General features: G+C 33.8%; 1 protein-coding gene across 1 annotated transcript; it reads left to right on the top strand.

The window, feature by feature from the left end:
- Positions 1-1,489: 1,489 nt before the first annotated feature.
- LOC127735340 (hemicentin-1-like) lies at positions 1,490-25,577 on the top strand. Its single transcript, XM_052245503.1, has 6 exons — positions 1,490-1,753; positions 3,360-3,659; positions 7,175-7,450; positions 11,863-12,117; positions 17,694-17,774; positions 21,931-25,577. The coding sequence occupies exons 1-6, from the start codon at positions 1,696-1,698 to the stop codon at positions 22,416-22,418; spliced, it is 1,458 nt and encodes a 485-aa protein (XP_052101463.1). The 5' UTR covers positions 1,490-1,695; the 3' UTR covers positions 22,419-25,577.
- The last annotated feature ends 1,277 nt before the right edge of the window (positions 25,578-26,854 follow it).

The following is a 26,854-nucleotide window of genomic DNA, read 5'->3' as shown; positions in this document are numbered from 1 at the left end:
TTGCTATTAAGATATTTTTTTACATGTATTCACAACTAAGCTACTGTAACATCTTATAGCTAGACTTGGGAGGATAAAGAACTTAAAATATAGTAATGACATGTCCATTGTAAAAGACCGTATGTTGAACTTTAGAAGTAAATTGTTTTGTTTGTTGTTTAATTGGGTTGCTTTCTTAATACATTATGTATACTTCACATCTCCTTTTAAATCATGCATAAATATCAAATTTTGCTTAAAATGTGCTAGCATACATGTATAATTGCTTTTATCGTTTGAGAGCAGTTTTGTTTTGTTCTTCTTATATTCCCCATTGGAGTTTTTTTTAGTCTTCTGTTCTTCAACGTCTGCTATCTTGAAAGTAAGAGCTAGGGAGAGCTAGACACCGTCCAAACCAGCCCTCAACCGGATCCCCTAAATATCTTGGGTATGTGGAAGGGGGCAGGGGTGCACTTATTATAATGAGTGGAAGGGATGAGCCGCTTGTCGAGAAATTTAGGTGAAATATATAACAAGGTGGATGATTGTGAATCTGAAACTATAATCAGATGTCGATATTTTTTTACAGATGCAATTACAATTACTGTCGTAAATGCTTAAGACATTTGCCAAAACTATTCATCTCCCGTTGAAATAGCGTAACAATGATAGCTATATGTAGGTATAATTATTGTAAAAAAATATGATAGCTAGATTATGTTCTTTTGCATTCAAGCTGAGACTACTATAACACATAGTTATAGTAGTCTCAGATTCAAGATATATGAAAAGGGTGGGGTTTGGATGTCTCAGCTAGTCACCCCTACCATGAAAAGGTCGAAGTGCCGCCGCCCCCTGAGATGAGATAGATTCGATCCATTGTAAACTAAATTAATGTTAATTGAAAATAAATGATTTGGATATCTCCGTTTTCAATGCTTTTTCTGCCTTTTGATTATCTTACTAAGAATTACTATCTACATGTATAACCTAAGAAAAAAGCATGCGCGGTGGTTTCCTATGTTTTCATGTATAAAATGTACGTAACTTGGCAGTTAGCGACTGGATTAAATGTGAAATAATCACGTGTGTGTTTACAAAATTTTAGGAGTTTCGGCTATTTATAGATAAGTGTTACCTGTGTACCGATATGTATGATTAACCAGGCAAAATCTAATTGCTAAAATAAAGAGTTCAAATCCGACACTCTACGGGATTAACAGACATTTACTAGGTTATGATTGTTCCAACCAATCAACGAACCTCACTATTATAGAGCCAATAATTATCTTCCAATCAGATAGTAAGCCTTCAGCCCGCAGACTGTGTATTGTTCAACTACGAAGACCGTCTGCGAGGAGACGGTAATAAGCCATGGGATAGAGAAAAATGTCTCCCTCGTATTAACCAATCAAAATCTGACATGTATACGAGAAGTATAATACAATGTTCATTTCCCGAAAGTATTAATTGAAATCGATGTATACTCATGATACTTATTAACCTTTGTAATGATAAAAAAACATTTCCTCAAAAAGCAATGATTCAATTGAAACGTTTAACACAGTTTGTTTTCGTTTCCGTTCCCATGCTTTATATAACATATAATATTTTATATTATTCTAAAATTGTTGGATTTAATTAGAGAAAACATATCAAAGTTCACATGGGGAAAGGGCACGCTGGAATACCGTTATACCACTGTGGAATATTATCATGGTTTGGATAGTAAATTTCTACTCATGGATCTTTCTTACTGCCGCAGTTCAGTCAGGTAATATATAAAGGTATTCAATTTAGATTATGAATAAAAAGAGATGCTAGGTATATGTCAATCAGACAGCATCCAAACGACACAAAATTATTAAATCGTTCCGAGCCTAAAAGGTTTTGAATTAATTAAGCAGAAACTACCCGAAGACCTTCCAACAACAACACCAAATACTCAAATAACAAAAACATATTTTTTTTTATGTCAAATCACAATTTAGATTTATACTAGTATTGCGAATATTGGAAAGAGAGAAAATAAAACGTTAGCGGTTTTAGATTCACTAGTGTATTGGTTTTATATTTATTGATTTCTCTACTGCTATCAGGGTTAGTTCCACTAAAAACTGTTTAAATATGTGCTCCTTTCTGATACTTAGAGGTTCATTTCTGTTCGCATACATTCACTCATTAAGAGTCTTTGATCCCTAGTGATCTTATTATGTCAATCTTTTTCTTTTATCATTAATGATGAGCGTGTCTCCTGTTAGGAGTTTTAGGCATTTTAACCAATTTTAAGTTTATGTGAAATTTTTAGTACCATTTGACCTGAATGTGCCATTTTCATCCAAGTTGGAAGACCACTTTTTTGGGCAATCAATGAGCGATATTTTTAAATTAATCATACCAAAAATAAATTTATCTATAGATTCAGAAAGAGTAATATTTCAGCTTTAAAATGAATTAAAGATTTTAAAAATCCATTGAGTAGTTTTGGAGAAATTAATCTTTAAAGACTGTTGGTTGGAGTCAGAAAATTCTGACTGTAGTGCTACCTTAGGTGCCAATCTGCCTAAGAATGAGGCAATGGTGAAAACATGACAAACAAAAACCTACTCAACTTTACATTAATTTATGTTCCGAATGTATAAATGGAACAGGAATATAGCATTCGTTTCCCATTTCTGTTCTGGTATTTCAGGATTTAATTTGGTTGAAATGCACTAGAAATTAACAATTAAGGGTAGATAACTCCTTAATTTGCTATCATTCTAACCAAAAGTTATCTAGATATTTCTCGAATTACTACCATTTCTAAATCAGGATGAGGGTAACTTCAAAATAGAATGGTTAGGTCGGCGGGTTTTTTCGGTCATGTTTTGAAATTCTTCTAAATTGCCTGATTCTTACAAAGACTTGCACTTAATAGGGTGTGTTCGCTCATTCTAAACTAAGTCATTATTTTTTAAAATCCAAATTTGTGTTATTCAGGTTAAATTCTCTACTCAAGTTTATCTTTCTTTAAAGAAATCGTATTGCTTCCATCAAGTCATTTATTTTTTTCTCTATTAATGATTTTTTTAAATATTCATTACAGTATAATAATGTAATACGCAGTACATGATATGTAAAAGTGACTTGGTTTTCAGATTCTGATGATGACCATTGTCATAAAAACTGACCGTTGTAGGAGTACAATGTATAATAATGTTGCACAAGAGTTGTGTAATGCGAAGTCAAAACTGTGACATTCAAATATGTTTAAAATTGTATCTCTCAGTAACGTCATTGATAACTCCCCCCCCAATTTCATAAACAAGAAGTTTTTCATTAACATTACTAACCATAATCAGTTTAAACACATTTAATTTTTTTTTATGATATTTCAGCTCAACTAAAAAAACAATTTAAATATGTTCGGATTGGAGGTACAGTGATTCTAAAATGCCCATTTAATGGTTTAGTACCTGTTGTAACTTGGCGATATAATCACCAAGTTTATTCCATGGCTACAGAAATCAACACAAACATACCACATCATAAAAGGCTAGCCGTTGTTGGGAACCATTCAACAGGGGAGTTTTTTCTGCAGATAAGGAACATTACAGATGGAGATTTGGGAACATACATTTGCGTATCAACAAGTGATAATAAAGTGGTTGATTCCTCAATGCAGCTTATGTTAATGGGTATGTACATGTAAATGAACTCTTCGGTAGGAATTACATTTCTCAGCTGAAACGAATATTTTCAACGGTAAATACTGTTTATAACACCCAGAAAACTATTAAGATAAAAAGGAGACATATGAAATATAAACGTCCACGAAAAATAACCCAACGACATAAAACAAAACCAGCTTATACAACTTAGAGGTCTAAATAGGTGGTCTTCAACAATTGACAACTACCTTTTACTGTACTATGAACGAAACTGTCGAGTTATAATAACTGCAGACTTTTACATGTACACATGTTTCATCGATAACCAAACAAAAGAAAATTGAGGAACAAATCATGGTAACAAATGATAACCAAATCGTATGATTTCTTTATGATTTGAAAGTGATAAAATTTCACATGCAAATGAGCTAACAAATCAGAACAACAATTCACGAACAAATTGCTTCCAATTCATAAGCAAGTCATTGCTTTCCTACTTCAAGCAAATCACAAACAAATTGTTTTCAAATTATGAAGAAATTATAAACAAATTGTTATCAAATCTTTAACAAATCAGAAGTAAATCATATTCCTACCTCAAGCAAATCACCAGCAAATTGTCAATAAATTGGCATCAATCATCAATTCACAGATTAAATCATTTACATCTAGATCAAAAATATTTTCTGCCCCCGAGACCCCCAAACTTTAAAGTGCACTTGTATTAATTTTACCTTAACAATTCTCTGATTGTTAACATGGCTAAGGGATTACTATGTCTGGTTGCCATGAGGGACGAATTGTTCCCTCTGTGAAAGGTTTCTCTTACTTCTCCCGAATTTGACTCTAACGAGATTTGACAACCACATGGACTCCACGTTTACTAGAAGGATATCGAATAGGCTATGGGTCTTAGTCTGGGTCCAAATCTGCTAAATGTAGCTTTGCCCCTACTACCCTGGACCTGGTCAGTAAACATCATGAAAAATTAAAACATAAAACTTTGCTTGCCACTGAATTTTGTCTGCTGACTCGGGAAGCTAGTCTTTAATTGCATGTCTCGATCTGTTTACACGTCTTTTACACATTTTTATTTTGAAAATTAATCCAGACACTGAGACAGTAAAAAATTATTACGAGATACTGAAATGCACAGTTTCTGAGTTTAAAAGGTTAAGAACTTTTACATGTTTGAATAGTATTAATTGAATGTGTGAAATAATAAGTTATGATGACTGAGATATTTACCACTGTCATCATTGATAGTATAGTTTACTCTTCATCTTGCAGCCTTCTTTGGTCAGTTAATATAGAACAGCTAGTATTTGAAATTTGAATTTGATCTAAACCGAAAGTCAGAGATATAGATAAACACAGAAAATCCGAATGCAACAACATTGTCAGGGGCGAAGCTAGGTATCCAATAAACTGTAGGCACACATTGCGGCAGGGGGTCTGAGCCCTGGTAGGGTGTTCAGCCCCCCGACGGAAAACGGTTTTCAGCAAGAAATTATAATATACATAATTTTACAATTATATCTGAATGATGAATAAACCGGCTGTACAATCGGAAATATATAAAGAAAAAAATATTTACAATATGCATTGCCCAGCGTGGATCAGCGTAGCCCTTTACTAAGCAGCACAACCTGTTTAGTATTTTCATATCTATTCCTTTCTGATTGAGGATAATTGATATACACGTCAATTGATAGTACATATTGACGATCCTACATTTAAAAGAAACCTTCACCGTCCTCTGGCTACACAAACACATACACACACAGTCGATGCCTCATGCAGAAGTTCTGTTCTGTTCATACTATCGAACAAAATTCAAGAAATTCATATTTCCTTATATCCTGTACTGTAAAATCCCTACCTGCATAGGAATTTGAATAATTATAGCCATTACACGTAGATCTGAGAGTACTCGAAGTTACTGAAAGCTGGTTGATTGATTGATTGATTGCTAAACCTCCAGTGGCAAATAGTTCATGCAAGTTCAGGACAAAAACAAATTTACAATAAATACAACAGGTAGCTAGGTCCTGTAATAGGGGTCGTCCAGGACGAAGGTCTGGAAATTTGGAAACGCCATGCATTGGAAAATGAGGGTTTATTGGATAGTAACAGAAATTTTGCCTTTCAGTAGACCACCTACGAACCCCTCAAAGAATTGTTGCAAGTTTCTTAACGTGCAGAGAGCGTGGCATTCTCTCTACACTAGGCATCGGATTTAACGTCCCCAGTCTGACCAGACGTGACTGCGTATTTATACATCTTGAACAGCCAAACGGACGCCTAACTTTGGCAAGGGTTTTATTGTAGGTCGGATGAAGACCAAGTGGAAAGCTAGTTGAAAGCCAACAACAACTTATTAAAAAAAATCATGTGTCTAAGTTGAGGTTCATTCAAGTATTTGTTGATAGAAGTGAAATGATCTGAACCAAAGTTCTAGTTTATAGTTTCTATACAAGGGGGGATATAATGACATACAATTCTATCCAATACTTCATTCACTAAGGATGATAGACTAGTGTTCACATGACATTCGATAATTAAAGAGTTTTGACGACTTCACTTGCGTGCATCTACAGATAACGTTGTTTATTAATTCTTTTAATAAAAAAAAAATATTTGTGAAAAAATTATGTGTAGGCACGTGCCTAAAGTGCCTAAAGGCAGCTACGCCCCTGAGTCTGTATTCATTGTAGCAAATCATCAATGAATCACACCATGATAGCTAACAAAGTTAACAAATCTTTTTCAAATCATTTCATACGATATTCTAAGTAAACAAATCATAAAGAAATCACACAATTTTAGCTTACAAAGTTAACAAATCTTTTTCAAATCGTTTCATACGATATTCTAAGTAAACAAATCGTAAAGAAATCACGCAAAAACAGAAACAAATTGCTAACAAATCGTACAATTGAAAGAAATCACAAATAAATCAGTTTTGGGGAATTTGGCGAATTCTGATTTGTTTATAATTTGTTTAATGAATCGCGAGCAAATGGTACTAACAAATCGCAGAATCACGATTTGAAAGAGATTTGAATACGATTTGAAAGCAATTTGTTCATTTATTTTTCTGTTTCGGTAACGGTGCAAAAATTTCAAATCTAAAACCTATTAAATAACCATTCGAGAAAAAGAACAATTAAAAAAGCCAGTTACAGCTTTGGTCATTGTTGAAAGCCATACAGTGACCTATAGTTTGCTTTTACGTCAAAGTTGTCTCATTGGCAATCATACCATTCTTCTTTTTATACAGGAGAATTATTATTTTTTTTTTATTCAATTGTTTTCAAGAAGAACGCAATCTGTATCTTAAGTACAAGCTTTACAACAACACACTAGTAGTATTTCAATATTTGAAGACAAACAAATTGCGATAAAAGAAAATGGTTTTGTAAAAAATGGTCCCACCGCGCATCAGTGATAAACCAATTACAAACAAAAAATATAGGTTTTAGAAATAATTCATAAAATTCCTATTGATATATTTGAAAAATATATTTTATACTATGTAGTTCCACCATCATATCTGTCAATTGTGGGACACACGTCAAATATATTACATACGGAGGAAGACAGGGAAGTTAATCTTACTTGCCAAGTGGTTACAGGGATACCTTCAGAGTATCTCTTCTGGAAATCAGGAAACAGAACCTTTGTAAACGGTTCAGGGGAGATACAGTTTATTTTTCAAGCGAAAAGAAATGACCATTTGAAAGTGTACGAATGCATTGCTGTACACGAAGCTTTAAGGAAGCCTTTGAGAAAGACACTACAACTCATATTAGCAGGTAAGTGATCAAAAATATTGATTCCCATGCACAAGTTGTTGTAGATTTGTTTATTGGCGACTAACAATCATTTCTTGGCATATATCTAGATTTAAAGTCTATCACTCAACTGCACTTACTAACAGAGAACAATAGTGTAATACACGTTGCTAGTAAATATACAAATCAAGGTGCCAATGTTGATAATTTAATTTTAAAAGACATATTAAATTACGATGATTATTTTTTTATGTCCGCTAACCGATATTTTCTGTATACGGATATGGATAGTATGCTGCTCATTTCTAGTAAACATACAAATGTTGGTGCCAATATTGGTGCCAATGGTATATCAATTCAAAATAAATAGACAGGAACTACGAAAAACAAATTCAATTACAATGACTTAAAATATTTATATCCGATAACCGAGTCCCTGTGCAACGTTGGCTTTCTTGTTTAAAATGTTTTACATTTTGTCATGCTGGGGCCTTTTATATCTGAATATACGGTATGGGTTTTGCTCGTTGTTGAATGTCATACGTTGACCTATTAATTTGAAATCCACGTCATCAGACTCTGGTGGATAGTTGTTTAATGGGCAATCATACAACCTCTCCTTATTTCTATATAGCACTATTACGAAATACATGATAATTTATACCATTGTATATATGTCAAAAACTAATCCTTTAGCCGCTAAGAAAGCTACTTTTATGCAGTTCAGTAGCCGCATTTCTTTTCAAAATTGGTAAACAAGATCAAAACTCAAATATCAATCTGATTGAAATACAGATAATGTGTCCAGGCTTCGCTTACAAGGATCTCAAAACGCTCCGTTCTAAATTCTGTTTAAAGACCTTTCTGGATCCTCTGGATTTGATCATGCCTTCAAAAGTTTGCCTGATATCACAATTACATGAACAGAAAGTAGAACGAAGTGGTGTCATGTCCTTGTGATCAAAACGTGAGCACATAATTTATAGTTTAATCATATTGTTTTAATAAGATCTATAACTATGCATTGCACATTTAAAAAACCTTTCAGAACAGAGTCGATGATACTAAAAAAGAAAGTATGGTACGTAACTCTAAATATTCTGATAAAAGGGCAAGACAATTTGGTGAGTTTATACCCTAGATATTCTGTTTAAGGAATATGGTAAGTGATCCCAAAAAGTCATGAGCAAACATGTCCGTCATCGTTGATAAAAAGTACCTAGACAAAAAATTGGAAGAAATAAAGTATACCGTAAGGGTTCAACTCTATATAGATATTTTCAACAACATCTGTAGAAAAAAGACTACATCTTCTATGTTAAACACTCTATATATTTTTCTTAATATATAAATGAACCTTTTCCACCTCAACTCACTTTTACTAAATCTAACACGTTGTCCTTCTTAAATCTTTAATATCCCCGCGGGTCACGCATCGGGGGATATCGTAATAGTCTTCGTCCGTCGTTATGTCCGAAACACATCAAAACTCAGAGACCGTTTGACATAAAGCTTTGTTCATTCTCGGTAAAATTATTTGTCGTCATAATCTCTTGACCGTGCTTAATCGTCAGTTTGACATGACAATTCTAAATTTACGGGAATTATGGGACTTTGACCATTTTCTGGAGTATAATAACAATGACACCTTGTAAACACAACTCCTATGAGTCAGCATTACAGAAAGCTCCTTATGCTTGGTTTTTTAGTTTGTCATCATGTGTAGTTTACCGTATTATACCGCCATTTTATTCGATCATTTTTACGATTGTTTTGGGACTTTAACCACCTTTTGGAGCATTGTGACAATAACACCTTGTGAGTGCGACTTCTCTGAGATCACTTGACAAAAAACTCTCGTAATTAATTCTATTGTTTGCCATCATGTGTAATTGACCATATCATACCAACATTTTAATTTGACAATTTTAAAGGGAGAAATTGGACTTTGACCATTTGTTGAAGTTTTGTAATAATTACATACACCTTGTGAAAGCAACTCCTCTGAGACCGTTTTACAGAAAGCCCCCGTACTTGGTGTTTATATGTGTAGTTGACCATATTATGTCGTCACTTTGATTCGACCATTTTTTTAAGGAGTATTTGGGCTCTAATTATTTTTTTGTACCACAATGACACTTTTTCAGCTAAAATACTCTAATATTGTCGGACAGAAAGATGCCATACTTGTTTGCCTTCATGTTTAGTAGACCATATCATATCGTCATTTTGATTTGAGCATTTCAACGGGAGTTATTGGACTTTGACCTTTTTAAAATTTTTATACCATCATGACACTTTGTGAATGTAACTGCTCTGACACTATTTGACAGATAGCTTACTTGGTAGTTTTGTTTGCCATCATATCATTGAGTTGTTGATGCTATGAAGCATTGTGACAAGCAATTTAATTTCTCTTTTATACAGCGGCGGGGGAATTTCGTGAAGCAATCTTGCATATTATATAATGTTATATTTTATCAAAATCTATGCCAAATAGAACGGCTTTGCCTTCCGTATTGTTAATTTTTATTTCCTTCACGCTGAAATTCCGTTGGGTCTTTCTTATTGACTGCAGATTTCTCAGTTGGTTGTATACGTACGCGTACGTGTGAGCAATGACATCATATATTTCAATAAATGTGTTTATTTCATTACATAAACAATTTTACAAATAGGATTTTCTTTTCTCCCATAAATATAGAGATTTATTGTAGAAGTGCTATTCCACCTACAGGAATTTCATTTAATGTTTTTTTTACTCTCATCGTTTTACGGAAATAATATCTACATAGCTAATGAGTTTAAGAAATGTCCTCTTAAGTTTCTCTCTAAGCTTACTAGACGTATAGCCAAATGTTTAAATATACTATATATACATGTAAGTGTTGTTCAGACATGACGTCTAGTACTAAAAGTATTTTTTTAATTAACATCAATTTGCTTATTTACTGTTTGATACAGGACTAAAATCTTGTATTTATCTGGTTTGAAATTCTGTATAAAATTGATTATTTCCTTTTGTTGTGTCTTGCTGTTCAGTTTATGACGCTGTTGTATAAAATCTGCTATGAAATTCAGCCACTACCACTAACTGTAGGGTGAAGGACGGCATACTTTCTTTTTAATCATATCAATAGGTTGAGTACTACGAGCTTGCTCTCTATTGTTTTTTTAATAAAAGCATTAGTAGGTACTAAATTATTGTTTTACTTGTACTTATGATTTGTTATCTAGTATACAGTTATTTCTAGAGATGATTATTTTTCTGTCACTAATTATTATTGTATGATCTTTTATGCAACTTTCGTTATTCTTCTGATCCATATTATAATAGTTGGGATATGAAACAAAAACAAGTTTGACTCCGTCACATGTTCATGTGCCTGTCACAAGCCAAGAACATCGTGGGTGATAAGTTTTTGTTATATCTTTTGATATATTGTTTTCAAATTAAAGAATTGGTACTGATGGTAAACCTTAAAATTTGATAGTATCTGTTAAATTTGCAGCTTTTCTGCTTTTAAAGCTTGACATATTGTATATCCTTGTCTATTTGGTGAAGACCGTTTGTTGAGCTCATGAAAGTCTTGATTTTTATGTTGATGTGTTGCAGTCTCATTGGCGCATATCCAACATATCATATTATATTATATTATGTCATATATATTCTAACTCGTCAAGCTCAAACGAATATATTCTATTATTATTAGATAAAACAACACACGAATAGAATAAGTGTAACTTCAGGTGTAACAGTCTTTTGAAAGACAATGAGCATTGCCGATATGTTCTGAACACATAAACAAATTTAATATAAAATAGAATTAGATGTCCAAACTGTTTGAAACTGTTAATCTTTCTCTAAATTTTCTCTAACCTTGTTATATTCGTAACCATTTAAAAAAAGTATATGGCGTAATTGGTTCTTTTTATTTTGAATAGTTTTACCATTCTTCCTAAACCATGATACATAACAGTTTCTGTGATTTACATGAATACACATAACCATATAATTTTGGATGTATAAGAACACACATGCGCGTTCAGTATTGAGTTTTAATTGTTCCATCCCCTTCAAGATTACGGATTAAAATTGAAAATTACCTGTTGTTATTAGCACTATAACATACTAACTATTTCCAGATTGTATCATTACATTTAAAAAAAAAAGATTGACACGGACGAAGGCCATTTGTTCTGGTGAAATATTTGTCAATTATATACTATTTCATCTTGTTAGTATATTATTATCTTTTATCAGAATCTTTATACTTTTATATCATTTCCTGTTTGTGCAGTATCGTCAATTGTAGACGATTTGGTACTAGTCTTATTAAATTTGAAGGAAGTTGCTTTACTTGGACCGAGGCGATTATTAGCACGTCTCTTAACTTGATAAATTAACGCATACTGAATTCATATCTTTCCAGAGAAACCGCGTGTTAAAATTGCTGTATATCCTGGAACAGAAGTCGAGGCTGGTGTTAATGTGACCTTATCGTGTATCATGGGTAATTTGTTTGATCTACGAAGTTTAACGTGGTGGAAAGACGACATTATATTACCATTCAGGTCGACGGAACTATGTATAACTGACGCACGAAATAGGGATGCTGGTATATATAAATGTTCAGTGGTCAATAAATGGGGAGAAGGATACAGTCATGTTACATTAATTGTAATAGGTAAGATTGAATTTTAAGAAATGAAAACATTTTGTCCACGTTCTGAGCAATGCCAGCCAAGAAAGATCCGTTATGTGAAATAATGCCCTTAATTTATTAATTAAGCCCTTTTTCACATACAGTGATTTATACTGAATATTTGATATTTTATGCAGTGCTTTGTGTGATTCTGTTCGTTTTGTGAAATTTGAAAGTGATTTTATTGAAACTCTTGATTTTTGAAATTATATTTACGCAACCATTTAACTGTAGATTTGGAAGTTAGACTGAATTCACGAACATGAATGTGCATGTAGAAAACAATCAAATCACGATCATACAGTGGAGATCACTTCTAACCTTTCATTAGAACTGTCAGAATAATCTGTCATAGAACTGTTCTAAACTGTCCTAGAACAGTTCTACCCTAGAACTGTTCTAAGTAGAACTGTCAGAATCAGTTCTAGGTAGAACTGTCAGGATCAGTTCTAGGGTAGAACTGTCAGGATCAGTTCTAGGGTAGAACTGTCAGGATCAGTTCTAGGGTAGAACTGTCTAAAACTGTTCTAGGTAGAACTGTCCAAAACAGTTCTAGTCGTTGAACTGTCAGCAGAACTGACCAAATCAGTTCTAACCGTAGAACTGTCAGCAGAACTGACTAAAACTGTTCTAGCCGTAGAACTGACCAAACCTGTCAGGATTGTAGAACAGTTCTAAATGACGTCACTGCAATTTTTTAATATATATTATATTCTTTTGACTTATTTATATTTAAGACAAAGAGTTCTTAAAACTGTTCTATGGATATAACTGACTAAATCAATTCTAGCCGTAGAACTGACCAAATCAGTTCTAATCGTAGAACTGCCTAAAACTGTTCTAGGGTAGAACTGTCAGGATCAGTTCTAGGTAGAACTTTCTAAATCAGTTCTAGGTAGAACTGACCAAATCAGTTCTAGGTTAGAACTGTTCAAGCTAGAACTGTCTAAAAAGTGTCAGGATGACAGTTCTACATACTGTCCTAGAACAGTTCTCCTGACAGATTCTGACAGATTTGATGAGAGGTTAGAAGTGATCTTCACTGTAATTTCTCTTTTGTGCTCGATATGCTTAACATGTCGCGTTATTGTAGTGACGTACACGAACCATTTTTATATTGCTACCTGTTTGATTATGAAATAATGAATAATAGTGCAAGTGATTTATGCACACTGAGGACGAGAAAAAATTAATAATATATCTAAAATGTAGGAGTTGAAAAGATTTAGACTGATATGATGGGCGAGGAATTTCGAATGGAACTTGAATAAGTGTATATGAGACAGGGAATAAAATTTTGCATTTCAACAGCCAACGACGGACCCTCTATACTGAGGTGTTGCAGGGGTTCTGTTATTTGACGCAGAAAGAGCTTGTCACTCTCGAAACAAGGCATTAGATTTTTAAACGTCCAAGATTCCGAGCGGGTGTGTCAGCGTAACTGTACATACTGCAAAACCAAACGGACACTCTACAAGCGAGAAGTTCAGGTGACCATATTTCTTTATTCCTATAAATCCTTGATGTTATGTTGGCATGAACACTTCAGTGTTACATGGAATAAATCCCTTAAGATGAATTGTGCTTATGTAAAGTTAAATTATATGTTTTGCATACACATACCAAAAAAAAAATTAGTTTGTTCTATTTTCCCTAATTTGTTTTGTAGAAAATATATTCAAAACATGTTTTCGTCATGATTAAATGTGTATATATATGACTTGGAATGGGACGTCATCCTTTTTGCTATTCTTGCAAATAAAATATATTTTAACTGAATAAAAAAAAATAGTGAAAAAACAAATGAAAATTTTGGAAAACGACTGGAAGATAAAAACAACTTATATTTGTGTATATTTAGATTTCAATTTGTCTGTCTAAACTAGGACTTGAGGGATTTAGTTGAGTTGCTACACTTGACTAAACTTCTTCAGTGAATTTGTGGTTTTCTTTAACGCAAAATGCCTTTCCCAGGTTAAATTTTGAATCGAATGTTGTAAAATAGTTTCTCGTCATATTTTCCCGATCGTGCTATAGTCTCATGGACAGCAAAGTTGGTTAAGCTAGGTTCACACTGCCGATTAGATCAACTCGATCAAGCCCGATCAAGACAGATTAAGCGATCGGGAGACTGATCTGACTCGTTCGACAAGAATGTTCGGGGTGGTCTACCTTGCTCTTCATCGCTCTGACTTTCTACACCTACAATTTTTGACATGGCAAAAAATTTCAAATAGGGATCGAGAGGCCAATCACTCGAGAAGAGATCGGGAATTCGTCAAGTAGCGGTCGAATTGATCGGGAAAGGATCTTGTAGAGATCGAGTTTGATCGGAATACAACTATTTTACCGATCAATACTCGATCATCTCGACCTTTTCCCGACAAATATGCGATCGATTCCCGATAAACGCCATCCTGTTTCATATGTGGTTCAGATAAACTCGACCAATGCCGGATCGCTTCCCGATCACTGTTACTACTATTTTTTTTTATATCCCAGACCAACTCGACCAATACCCGATCTCTACTAGACCAAATTCGACCACTTTTCGATCTCTACTCGGTAATACACGAGTACATATGACTGCTACAAGATTTTCTAAAAGGATGTGCAGATCTGATCCTCTCACATAACTGGCTGGGTGATCTCATGTGCTCCGGAAGGGTACGCAAATCCTGTACCACACTTTGCACCCGTCATTGTTCAATACAGTGACAAGTCTCATTTAGTGGTGTCATTTTCAAGAAAAGAAGAGTAAATTTTATAGATAAGAAAATACAAACAGTTCAACTTATCATTATTATTTTAAGGATTTCCGTTGCTCTGAGGATCTCCTTATAAACGTGCATTCTAAAAACTACATTTTTTAAACGCAGAAAAAGGGCAAAACATATACCAAAGCTAAACTTAACAAAACAAAACATAATTATCTTTATTTTAAAACAATCTTGACGATTTTATAACACATGAGAACAAGATATCATACTAAAATAACTACATCGGCGGTTTCACAGTGAAACCCCAAGTAACTATAATTACACTGCTGAATTAGATAAATAGTTGCCACTCCACTGATTCTGAGAACCTGCTGGTGAATTGAAATACTATGAGACGGACCCAAGCGGATGTCACAGCATTTCTTTCATGGGTATGATCACCATCTACCATATGCCCTTCCTGACGCCATTCACCAGGTTGTAATTGATTGTGCCACATGGTCGATGGCCTAGGGTACAATAGAATGATTCCAATTTCTGTGAAGATAATGCTGTGTAATACATGCAAAAATGATGGAATTCAATTGTCTCATGAGAATATTTCAACTAGCCAAGCAGGTCTTCAAACCGTCTGGAGTATGGCTTCATCATCCAGGTTTTCAGTGGTTGTATATAATCTCCAATCATGAATTATTGCGTGTTTTTAGCGTCGCCGGGCAGTGGGTCACGTTACGGCGCGGAATACCGAGGTTGTTTTCCTCAATCAAAGTCCTAAATTCAGATCGGACGCACTTCCATTAGCACCAGCACTGACCTATATGAACTTGTAGTCTGCGTCGATGGGGGCCAGTAGTATGATTGAGAAAAATCCTTTGTAATTGAAAAACAGTGAACAAGAGTCCTTTGTGCACTTTATCCTCACATGCTTGTCATCAAGTGCTCTACATGCACGGGGAAGTTCCACTTGGCTCGCATGTCATCGGCAATCTGTTTGCCCTGTACGGGTATGACGACGGATGGCATCACCTCTTCCGAGTATTCATGTATTACAGCTTCCAAAACTTCCGGAACGAACAAGAAGATTGTGATTTTAGCCACTCTGAATGAATACATGAGCTCTGCATAAGAAGTGCAAGTTGCGATATGGCGTAGAATGACAGCCTTTTTTCAGTCCAGGCTCTAAGGCTTCTGTGATAAGATAAGATAAAAGTTGGAAATTATTTATAAATTCTATTCCTATAATGATATCATAGTTTTACCTCGGTTTCATTCGGGTGAAAATTTCAATGCATAAACATGTCAATTTGCCTAAATTGGTGAACTGTCTTTCTGTTATGTGTGAGATATGGTTTAAAGCTCCCCAAACATATCAGTGTCCACTCTGAGGAAGTTTTTATTACCAATAGGGTCCTCTCTGTTGAGCTCCTGCAACAGTCTGTCATATTGCCCATAAAGTGGTCGCCGTGTAATCCATTGTCTCAAACAGGTTTCTCGGCGCCGTTTTTGTCTATGCCTTCTTGCTCGTTTTCTACGCTCCTCTTCAAGTTCTGTCACAGCTATGAAAATGTCTCCCTGAATCTCTAACCACCTTGCCCACAAATGCAACTGCTCTATCTCTATTGAATGATAACATACATAAATCGAGAATGTGTCCATGGAACACAGATGATGCTCCCGCTTGCATATAAAGGAACATAACTTAATAACGACAAAAATGACGCTACCCAAATTCGAATTCGATATGAGTTTGTGATACATGTAATAAGCATCGTGTATAAGTTTCAGAACATTTGATTGAGGCAAACTTAAATAAGAGAACGAAAACGAAAAAATCAGGATTTTTTTTTTCATTTCTAAAGGGGCATAACTCTAGAACTGTAAAAGTGACGCATCCCAAATTCAACCTTGCTTTGTGTTTTGTGGTAATAGACACTTAATGTCCCCTACGCTGCGGCGGGGATATAACAATCAGACCTTTTTTATACTGAAATTGTATATACCCGACCAATTCCCGACTATCCTTATGATCCCTATACGATCAGGTCTGGTCGAGATCGGGTTGAGATCGAGTATAGTTGATTAAGTCTAGCTCGATTAGATATGCAATTAGTGTTCGGGTTGAAGTCGTGAAGAAGTCGTTGATGAGTCGTAAATGGTCGAGTTTGAGTCGTGTACGGTCTGAAAGCGGTCGTATAGAAGTCGTAAAAATGCCCGATCATGAATTGGTCACGCTTGGTCGTGGAAATTTGGTCAATCGGGATCATCGAGTTGATCTGATCGGCAGTGTGAACCTAGCTTTAAACATCAACTCAATAGTATCACATTTTCTAAAGAAAATTGGCAAGTATCAAGAGCTGATAGACAAAATATCCATTAAGTATCTATATATGCATTATACTCGAACTATAAAACCCATTTTACTGAGTACCACTTTCTATTTATATATCAAAATTTGTTTTGTATTTCCTGGATATATATACACCGTCTTAAATTTAGCCTAACAATGTAAGATCTGATTTTGTTAACCCATACTTCTGTAAAGTCGTAGCAACATCGCCAAACTAGGTTATCTGATCGATTAATCTTTCTTTGGTCGAGAAAAGTCTTTCTTTGTCGACCTCATCCAGGTAGTTATATAATACAGTGTGGCATGAAGATGAAAAATTTTGCAGATCAGCTGTTTTTTATCCATAAATTTACGTTAATAATTATTTTATTACATTCATTTGAATTTGTGACATCTTTACGACAGACGTTCTCAATATGTTTCGTCTTAAAATTGTGGTTTTCAAATTATATGTTGATATGTAAGACAGTGTGTTTATTATTTTTCTCTAGAAAATACAAGTCATTCCAATGGTAACGGTGTCACTTTCACTTCCTTTAGTTTACAATGGACGAATACATCTGAAAGATATGGTAAGCACTCGATGATATTTCTACTGTTTAGTATAAATGTCAATGAAGAAAGTATAGAATTTCAACTGTTATAAATATGAAATATTTATCACATGTTTTGTACTAATATGTACGTTTTTGATTGTCCTATAATAGCCGGAAGTCGGAGTCGGTTATTTGTCCTCGTGGCCAATATCGATATTTGCCCTAAAAATACCCATAATGAGCCCCCGAATTTTACTTCAAATAAACCTGTCAATCAGAAACAATCAATAAAATATGTGATAAGTAGATCATTACATGGCATTTTCAATATTGGCCTTAGTATCAGCCCTCGGGCTACACTCTCTGGCTTGATATGAGAGTCTTGGGCTGATACCAGGGCCAATATAGAAAATGCCATGTAATAATCTATAAAAGAGGGACGAAAGATGACACAACATAGAAAACTAAAGACTAAGCAACACGAACCCCACCAAAAACTGGGGGTGATCTCAGATGCTCCGGAAGGGTAAGCAGATCCTGCTCCACATGTGGCACCCGTCGTGTTGCTTATGTTATTACAAATCCGGTAAATAGTCTAATTCGGTAGGTCACATTCGTGAAAAGGGAAGGGTATTGTAGTTACGACATAAGGAACATATCCGATATCATCTGTGAAACGGTTATTCCATAACGGTCAACCAACTCGTGATGGCGTCCGTAAAATTTACGAAGGGATGATTTCAACTTCACCATTTGGAACTCTTGGTTTAATAGCTTCCTTGTGAGCAGCAATCCTCTATCAAGGAAATCATGATAGGAAATACAAGCCCGGGAATATCAATTGGGAGATATTTACTCCGTATGCAGGCGCTGCTGGAATGTTGCTACATAGAAATGGAAAGTTCACAATTGGGAAGCTGAAATCATCTCTTTTGTCGTAAAGTTTTGTTTTCAACCGACCCTCATTGTCAATTTCTAGATGTAAGTCAAGATATGAGGCAGACTTAAATGTATCTGTAGTGTCCTTTATCTCTAGTTCGATGGGATATATTCGTTCAACATAGTCACCAAATTTTGTATTATTTAGTGAGTATCACACAAATTATAACAAAACCAATTAATAAAAATAAATCTGAGAAGGGTACTTACTGGTAGTCCCATTCTGTATCAAAAGGCATACAATTATTTTAGTCTATGATTACTATAAAAAGCAAATTATAAATCTATTAAGCTTAATAATATTTTACCGCGGTCCGAAAAGTAAAGAGTGAAAATATTGTATTGACATATGTTTATATGCATATTGTCCAATCAGAGTGGTTCCATTATTTTGGCTTCCAGCATCACTTAACAGACATTAATTGTCTAAATGTCCTTCTAGTGTAGTAGAAGTTGTACCTTTAATGTTATTTTATAGTAACAATTTGCATCAAGGAATAATTTGCTTTAGCGTTATCTTTACTAGTATAAAAATATCCTCATAGTTCCCATTCATGTCATTTTGTATGATTGGGGGAAAACATCTAGTATTCTTTGGTTGATGTCATTTAAATATTCAAAAATCTCTCTTTTTCTTAAAATCTGGATTTTGGAGAGAATAAAATAAGTGAGAAGTAAAATAACAAAAATACCGAACTCAAAGTAAAATTAAAAACGAAAAGTCCCTTATCAAATGGCAAAATAAAAAGCTCATACACATCAAACGAATGGAAAACAACTGTCATATTCCTGACTTGGTACAGGCATTTCCTTATTGAGATATATGCTAGCTTTTAAAAATAATCATGATAGATGTATTAAACAATTATTCACGTTTAAAGCAAAAACTACCATAGATTTGAAGAACCTAAGGATTGTCATGCCGTTTTCATTAAGACGTAACAAAACTTAAAATTTACAGAACATCCTGTATCACGCTTAATAGACTCATTTTGTTTAAAGTTCATGCATGCTATTACTTGAAGACCTTATTAAACGTGCGTGTATGTGCGCCTTAGTAATCGACAGCCTCCATGCAGGCAACGACTGGAATTTTAGTTATCTCCTCTACAAACACTGCAAAAATTTACTCCCTTTTCTGGACGACTTGCTCGAAGGCCACACTGACACAGGCGATTTCGGCCATCTGTTCTTGGCTGTTCCGGGTATACGCCTGGCTGTAGCTGTTGAATTCACGCAGGTGCATCAGACGAATTTGCCTGTCCTGATATAACTTCGTCGCTCGAAGTCTTCCGGAATGCAGGCAATCAGATGGTGTGCCTGTGTCCCTAAGTCGAACCACAAGTCTATAAATTGTCATTCTTGAGGAATAAACTTGGTTTGCAACTTTGCCATTCCTACTTGCAACATCTTTGACTAATAACAGAGTTGCCATATTATGTTATCATTTCCCAATAATGCAGCAAGCGACGAGGACAGCAGGTTATAGGAATTCTAATTAAAATTGGTTTGAGATGTTGCCATGGGAATAAATTATCCAATATCAATTTATTTTTCTGATGTATACGTCTACGGAACATGCCAAATCTCCGTATATATATAAGCAGCCAGAACTTACCTCCTCAGAACAACACGAAGCACAGAACAACTAACAAAAGAAGAAAGACACACAAAAGCACCTTTTTAAGAGTACTCGCAGTTACTGAAGGCTACTCCAAAGCTCACTACTTCCGCATAAATATGTTTTAACATGCATGCTGAAATACCAGTCCAGGGGATTTAGTGTAAAGACATTAAAAGCATGCTCCTCTGCAATGCCAACATATAATTATCGACATGGTGTATGTCAATAAGTGTTCATACCTGACTAACAATATATTTATAGTAAAATAATCGACCATTTCATATCTGAAACGAATAAAATTCAAAAAATTTCAAAGGTGAACGAACATATGAGACAGTACATTAAAAAGGAATCACATTTTCTTTTACGAAAATACAAACGCACATTGGTTGACACAATCATATCGAGAGAAATCCACAGGAAGAGAGACAACTTTTGCATAATTTACATATTAATTACTCTGTAAAAACGGCACAATATAAATTTGGAAAGTTCATGTAAAAAATTGCAAATTGTAAATTACGTTGACTTCTAGATGGTTTTTGTCTGAATTCCTGTCTCATTGACGTATAAATTCATTGTAAGAACAAAACAATGACAGCATCTATGTTTTAAGTGACTGTTTTGCATTTTTTTTCCAGTTTCCATAATTTGTCTTTTAATTGCTCTTTGCAAAATAAAAGGCAACACTAGTTTGCCGAGCTTCAAATCTCGTAAATTCATTAAGATACACACAATCAAGTAAAAAAAAACCCACAAAACCAGAGGAAATCATATGAACACAAAACTGAGCTAGACAGGGTAAGCGTCACATGCTATGCATACACCACACAGTCAAAATATCACAACATGGAATAAGGCGTAATCGGTAAATGTGCAAATCAGACGATTTTTCTGGTAGTTTTCCTTTCTGGAATATCATGAATGCTGTTTTGACGAGGGGAGTCGGTTGACTTTCAAAATAATTCACTAGGGCACATGTCTAAAATATTTGTAAAACGTATCAATGATAAAATGACATGTTTGTTGTCTTTTTAACATGTCCGCTCGAATTTTTATTGTTTCATATACAAATTGTAAGCATATATTTGTTTACCTTACAGATCCAAATTATCTTCATTTATTTGGAAATAAATATTTTAACGAAAGACCGGTGGGGACATTCCATTTTGATAATTTTTATTTTCCATTTTGAAATTTATTACTTCCATCTAGATATTTCAATTTTTCAGTTCCAAGTTGACATTTTGAACTTCAAACTAGTTATTTTTCAGTTCCAAGTTAACATTTCTCTCTTTCAAATGGAAATACATGTATCTCAGTCCAAGTTGACATTTCTCAGTTTCAACTTGACATGTCTTACTTCAAGCTTAGCATTTCTTTTTCCAACTTGACATTTCTCAGTTCCAACTTGAAAATTCTCAGTTCCAACTTGACAATTGTCAGTTGTTACTTTACATTTCTTAGAATATGCATCATTTTGTTCCAATTAGCATCTAGTTGTTCATCATATAAACACCGTCACTATTTTAGAACATTGGTAGTATTTAGTGTAAGCAATACTGTTCGAGACTTTATCGACACTTTTAAATAATACATTACTAAATAATTATCAATTGTATTTACTAGATAATGACGACAGACAACAAATACCATTCTTACAGATTATAGCTTCAGGTTCATCGTTTGTGATTCTCTGTTTATTGTTGGCAAGTACTGTTGTTATATACAGACGATGTCACGGAGCAGCACATCTTGCACCTGCCAATCCAAATTCTGAAAATCGACCACCAAACCGGTCCTATGATGCAGAGTATGAAACAATTGGCGAACTTCAAGATGAAATCGTTCCTAATCAAAATGTACCAAGGGGAATGGCTGTGACTACAATAGAAATTACAACTGTTGAAACTGTCACTGATAACAAATCATCTAGTTCAAGTGCTGGAGACTCTTCCTCACGGTCACTTCGCTCGTTATCTGACTATCTTAACCCGTATTGTTCCATAAATGCTGATTTAACTGACAAGAAAAATGAATATGAATTTTGTTTGTACAAAGCATCCTATGACACTTCTTCCAAAAGAGAAGTAAAAAAATGTTCAAATACGATATAATATAAAATATTCACACCAGGATCAGTCTATAAATCTTGACATTAATTCATAGTATTATAGCTTCATATGTGAACATTTAGGTTTGGCAAATTTGAAAAACCAAATTCTGTTGAAATTAATGGCATCGTGGCAACAACACCACTACTCCGTCCAGTGCCCTGGATCCCTCGACCAAATACCATATAGATTTCGATAGTCGAGCGATGCCCATCTTTGTCGGCTTTATCCAAGGTTTTAACAGAGAACATGATGTATGGCGTTTATATTTTTTTTTTAATCATTTATTGTAGTTCTGATGACCAATGATTAACTTATACCGAATTTATAAATCTTTTCCTTATTTTAGATTACTAGCACTGGATCAATACCATCCCGATGGTATCAGCTCAGAAATCAGTGATTCGTTTTTGACATGATTTATAAAATATTCTTCTAAAAATCCCCCGTTGATATATTAAAAAAATACTAAGAAACTATGGTTCCAACTCCTTCTTGTAAAGCTGACAGCTGATTTTTATATTCTTTTAACAAAAGTGGTCCATATTTGTTATATAGCTCTTAACATTTCTCCATTTCCTTCCTACTGTAGGTAAGTTCAGAAAATCGCTTAGGCCGCACGAAATTAATAAAATGTTATTCTTCTTTTATAGTAGTTAAATGTTCTTAAACCTCAATTAGTATCCATTTTGTGTTTTCGTCATAAATCCTTAATTGACATCTTATATGAGTACAAACCAACTTTTGCGTTTTTTGATTGTTGCCATTATCTTGATAATTATTGGATTGAGGGCGAAATTATCAGCAACATAGGATTCCATAACTGAAATTGTCGATTGACTTCTAACAGGGAATAATAACTTTAAATGACTTTTTACCTAAAGATTTATTTTATTTTTGGCTATTGCATTTTGTAGTTTACAAGACAATATGTACAAGAAAATACAGTGACGGATGTCGTAAATTGACTCCTTGTAAGCATCTTTGTTCTCAAATGACTTCACATTTTTTTAAATGAAACAACATATCATTTATCAAACCAGTTAACCATAATACTTTGTGTTAGAAAAATGACTGCCACTGTTGCTTAAGTTTGACTGTACATTTTGCAGCGTGAGCAATTCGGGCTCCTAGCAGCCTCTATCTTAAGTTTCTTCTTCAAATTTTCATTTTTGTTATATCATTGTTTTTTTATTGTTTTATTGTTTGGGAAATGGTACCTATATAAATAATCTATACAATGCCCTTCGTTTCCCTATTTTTCTCCTAGGATTAAGTGTTTTCAAAAGAGTTATTCTATCGTATGAAAGAAAATACTGTCGTTTGAATATTTTTCAATCATTTTTGATTCTATACTTTTAACTGTACACATATTTATTAGCAGAATTGGTTTTGTTTCCTGTAGGAATTTTGAAAATGGAATGTCTTCTTTTAGTACACGGAAACGAAAATAAAATATTTTTTTCAACACCAGCTTAGTTCTTTAAATGGAGGTTGGATCATATGTACGTGTTGTTATAAATCAAAGTAAGTGAAAACGAATCTAATGGAACGAAGATTTATTATCAAAATAGAATGAATTATTACACTTTTTGTCATGTTAACATGAATGTTTATTGTTTGCTGTATTCTGATGACTACCTTAACCAATAATTTGAATATCTAGAGAACAGTATATTTCCTTCAAGGAAGAACAGATGGTCACGTCAAATAACAAGTTCTTAACGATAATCGCGTGACTGCAGCTATATAACTAAAATCAAACAGTTATGTGCAGGTCAGCATATGGTCTTTAACAGCAGAAGTGTCTCGATACAATTTGTCAAGAGCTGAAACAGACATGTAGTGAAAAAATTAAGAGACTTTTAATGATCTTTCCATTTTTCGTGAAGTTTTGAATGCATTTACTAGCACTTGGTCAATACCAACGCTGGTGGACTATTAGAAAAGAAGTCAGTGTTTTTGGTACTGATATGATTTATAAAAACCGTTTTAAAATATTACCCGTTGAAATAATATCCTTTTACACAAGTCAAAACATTTCCTTTGCTGCTTGCGAAAAGAAGCAATCTCAATTTTCAATTTTTGTTATCGTGTACTAAAAGAAAAAAAGAAGAACATTTAAAGGTGTGCTTTTCAATTTTCAATCTGACCTCATGTGTGTCGGACAAGCAGCATAACCTCGACCGCTATAGGTATAAATGTATATTCTTATTATTATGGTCTTTCTGCTTCTTGTTACAGGTAACCAATAGGAAAAAATAAGCAAACATTAACAATTGGTTGTCGTTATGATTTCAAAATCTCAGTAAAAGTTTGAATAGTCATTTTGTAGTTTTAATGCAGATAACTATTTATCAACATCATTTTGCTATCCATTATTGAACTTCTGAATATGAAGTTGAAATGCCTAGTGGCATTGTATCCTAAATCCACGAACATTGAAGCCTTCAGCAAATATAATAAAACGAAATTCAAATATTTATCAATAACGGGAAAACGTATAGCCTGGAATTTTATAGATTCGAAATATTGAACTGGCGGATTAAGAACTGCTTATATATTCGGAACTTCTGAGTTAACATCCCGTTTTTAGGACTTTCACTTGCTCAATTTTTGTTTTTTCATTTGTATTTAGTAGATTCTTGCTTTTCTGTTATTTGGTGGTTTAGTTCATACTTCGTCTGTGTTTTTTTTTTGTATTGTTCCTTGGTATACACCTACATTTTTTAAGAAGAAAAAAAAGCAGAAAGTGATTACTTTAAAATTCATTTAACTGTAAAAGCAGAACTATAAGATGTGACATCGCATCATCTAGTTACTATTTCATGTATTTAATTTGATGTTTATTTTTTTTCTTGCTTTAACTTTATGTGTCTTTTTCTCTTAATTTATTTAATACGGTTCAGTAATTATCATATATATAATACTTTCTTTGCTCAGAATTGGAACGTCAAAAATGAACCAAAAATCTAATGTACGATAAATAACTAAAAATTTAACATATAACACTGTACGCATGTTTGTATACCCAGTCATACCGAGAGAAATCCGCAGGAAGAGAGACACAGTTTGCATATTTTATATAATGACTTTGGTGTAGAATAAATTTTGCAAGTTCATGTAAACAAAATGTAAAAAGATGTTTTTAGCTTGTCTTAATTCCTGTCTCATTAACATATAATAAATTAATTATAAGAATAAAAAAAAAATTATGAGATTTATTTGCAAATGTTTTTTTCTGCTTTCATTATTTGTGTGAATTGCTCTTTGGAAAATAAAAGGCAACAGTAGTTTTTCGCGTTTTAAATCCTAAATCTATTAAGAATTCACAAAATCAAGACAAAACCGGGGGAATCATATGAACTCAAAATTGAGCTAGAGGGCCTATATGAATTATCTATACAATGCCTTTGTTTTTCTCCTAGGATTTAGTGTTTTCAAAACAGTTATTCTCTCGGATGCAAGAAAAAATTGTCGTTTCAACAGTTAAACATAGATGTCAACATTTATCAGTCTTGTCAGTCCCTTGAAAAGTTTTAAGAAAGATCAGAAAAAAAAATCTGGAATACTATGCATAACTACAGAATCTGATGCTTACGACACAAGGATATCTTTGCTAGTTTCAATTTGCAGGTTTTATATAGTTATATTCCTACATGTTGGGTTGTAACCTGCCGTGTTTTTTTCTAATAAGGTTAAGCTGAGTAGAAAATGTTTTAGATCTTTGTTACCTTCTCTACATAAATGGCATTTTGCATCTACTTGGTTCTGATTGAATCTTGAACGATTTGTTTGAAATATATAGGATCCCCGTACTAAATTTTCGTATACTATACGAGTCTTGAGCTGATTGTGTTGTTTTTTTTAATTATATTATTCTAAATTAAAGTATCCCAGATGTTTGTAAAGTTTAGCTTAACTTGTCATTTGATCTTTCCAATATTGGAAGACCAAAAGTAGATATATGTCTGGAGGATTATATTTCCAGATTATCTTTTTGACAATGTTGAACCATGAGTTGCTATGTACTGATTTAAGATAGAACTGCCTCCTAGCAATTTGTTTCTCTGTGGAGGTCTCCGGTAGTAGAAATTAATTGCATACACATGTCGGTATTCTAAGATGAATCCGTTTTTCTATTGGTATCAACTCAGATATTATGTACGGTACCACATCTGGAGAGTTTTGTGGAAGAGATAGAATTTGCTTAATGATTCGTTTAAGTAAATTATCTATTTTTTTCCATATTGGTTTTATTTTAATATCTAGCCCGTATATTAAAGTTGGGAGCCGGGCTTTTGTTCAATGTGCCTATTATGTGGAGAGCTTCCATATCGACTGTTTGGATGATTGAGATTTTGCAATGATGGTTTGGCCAAGATTTGTTCTTTGATATGTGATATGGAAGTGAGTGAAGTGGTACTGTGACATATATT

Source organism: Mytilus californianus, unplaced genomic scaffold, assembly GCF_021869535.1.
Source record: "Mytilus californianus isolate M0D057914Y unplaced genomic scaffold, xbMytCali1.0.p SCAF_3, whole genome shotgun sequence".
In the NCBI taxonomy this organism is placed as follows: Eukaryota; Metazoa; Mollusca; class Bivalvia; order Mytilida; family Mytilidae; genus Mytilus; species Mytilus californianus.
This window is presented reverse-complemented; position numbering and strand designations above follow the sequence as displayed.

Bases quoted from the DNA above. Each gene is read 5' to 3' on its own strand.
- LOC127735340 (XM_052245503.1), top strand. From the start codon at position 1,696: ATGGTTTGGATAGTAAATTTCTACTCATGGATCTTTCTTACTGCCGCA. The intron at 1,754-3,359 runs GTAATATATAAA...ATGATATTTCAG, and splicing joins TACTGCCGCAGTTCAGTCAG to CTCAACTAAAAAAACAATTT. The intron at 3,660-7,174 runs GTATGTACATGT...TATACTATGTAG, and splicing joins AATGCAGCTTATGTTAATGG to TTCCACCATCATATCTGTCA.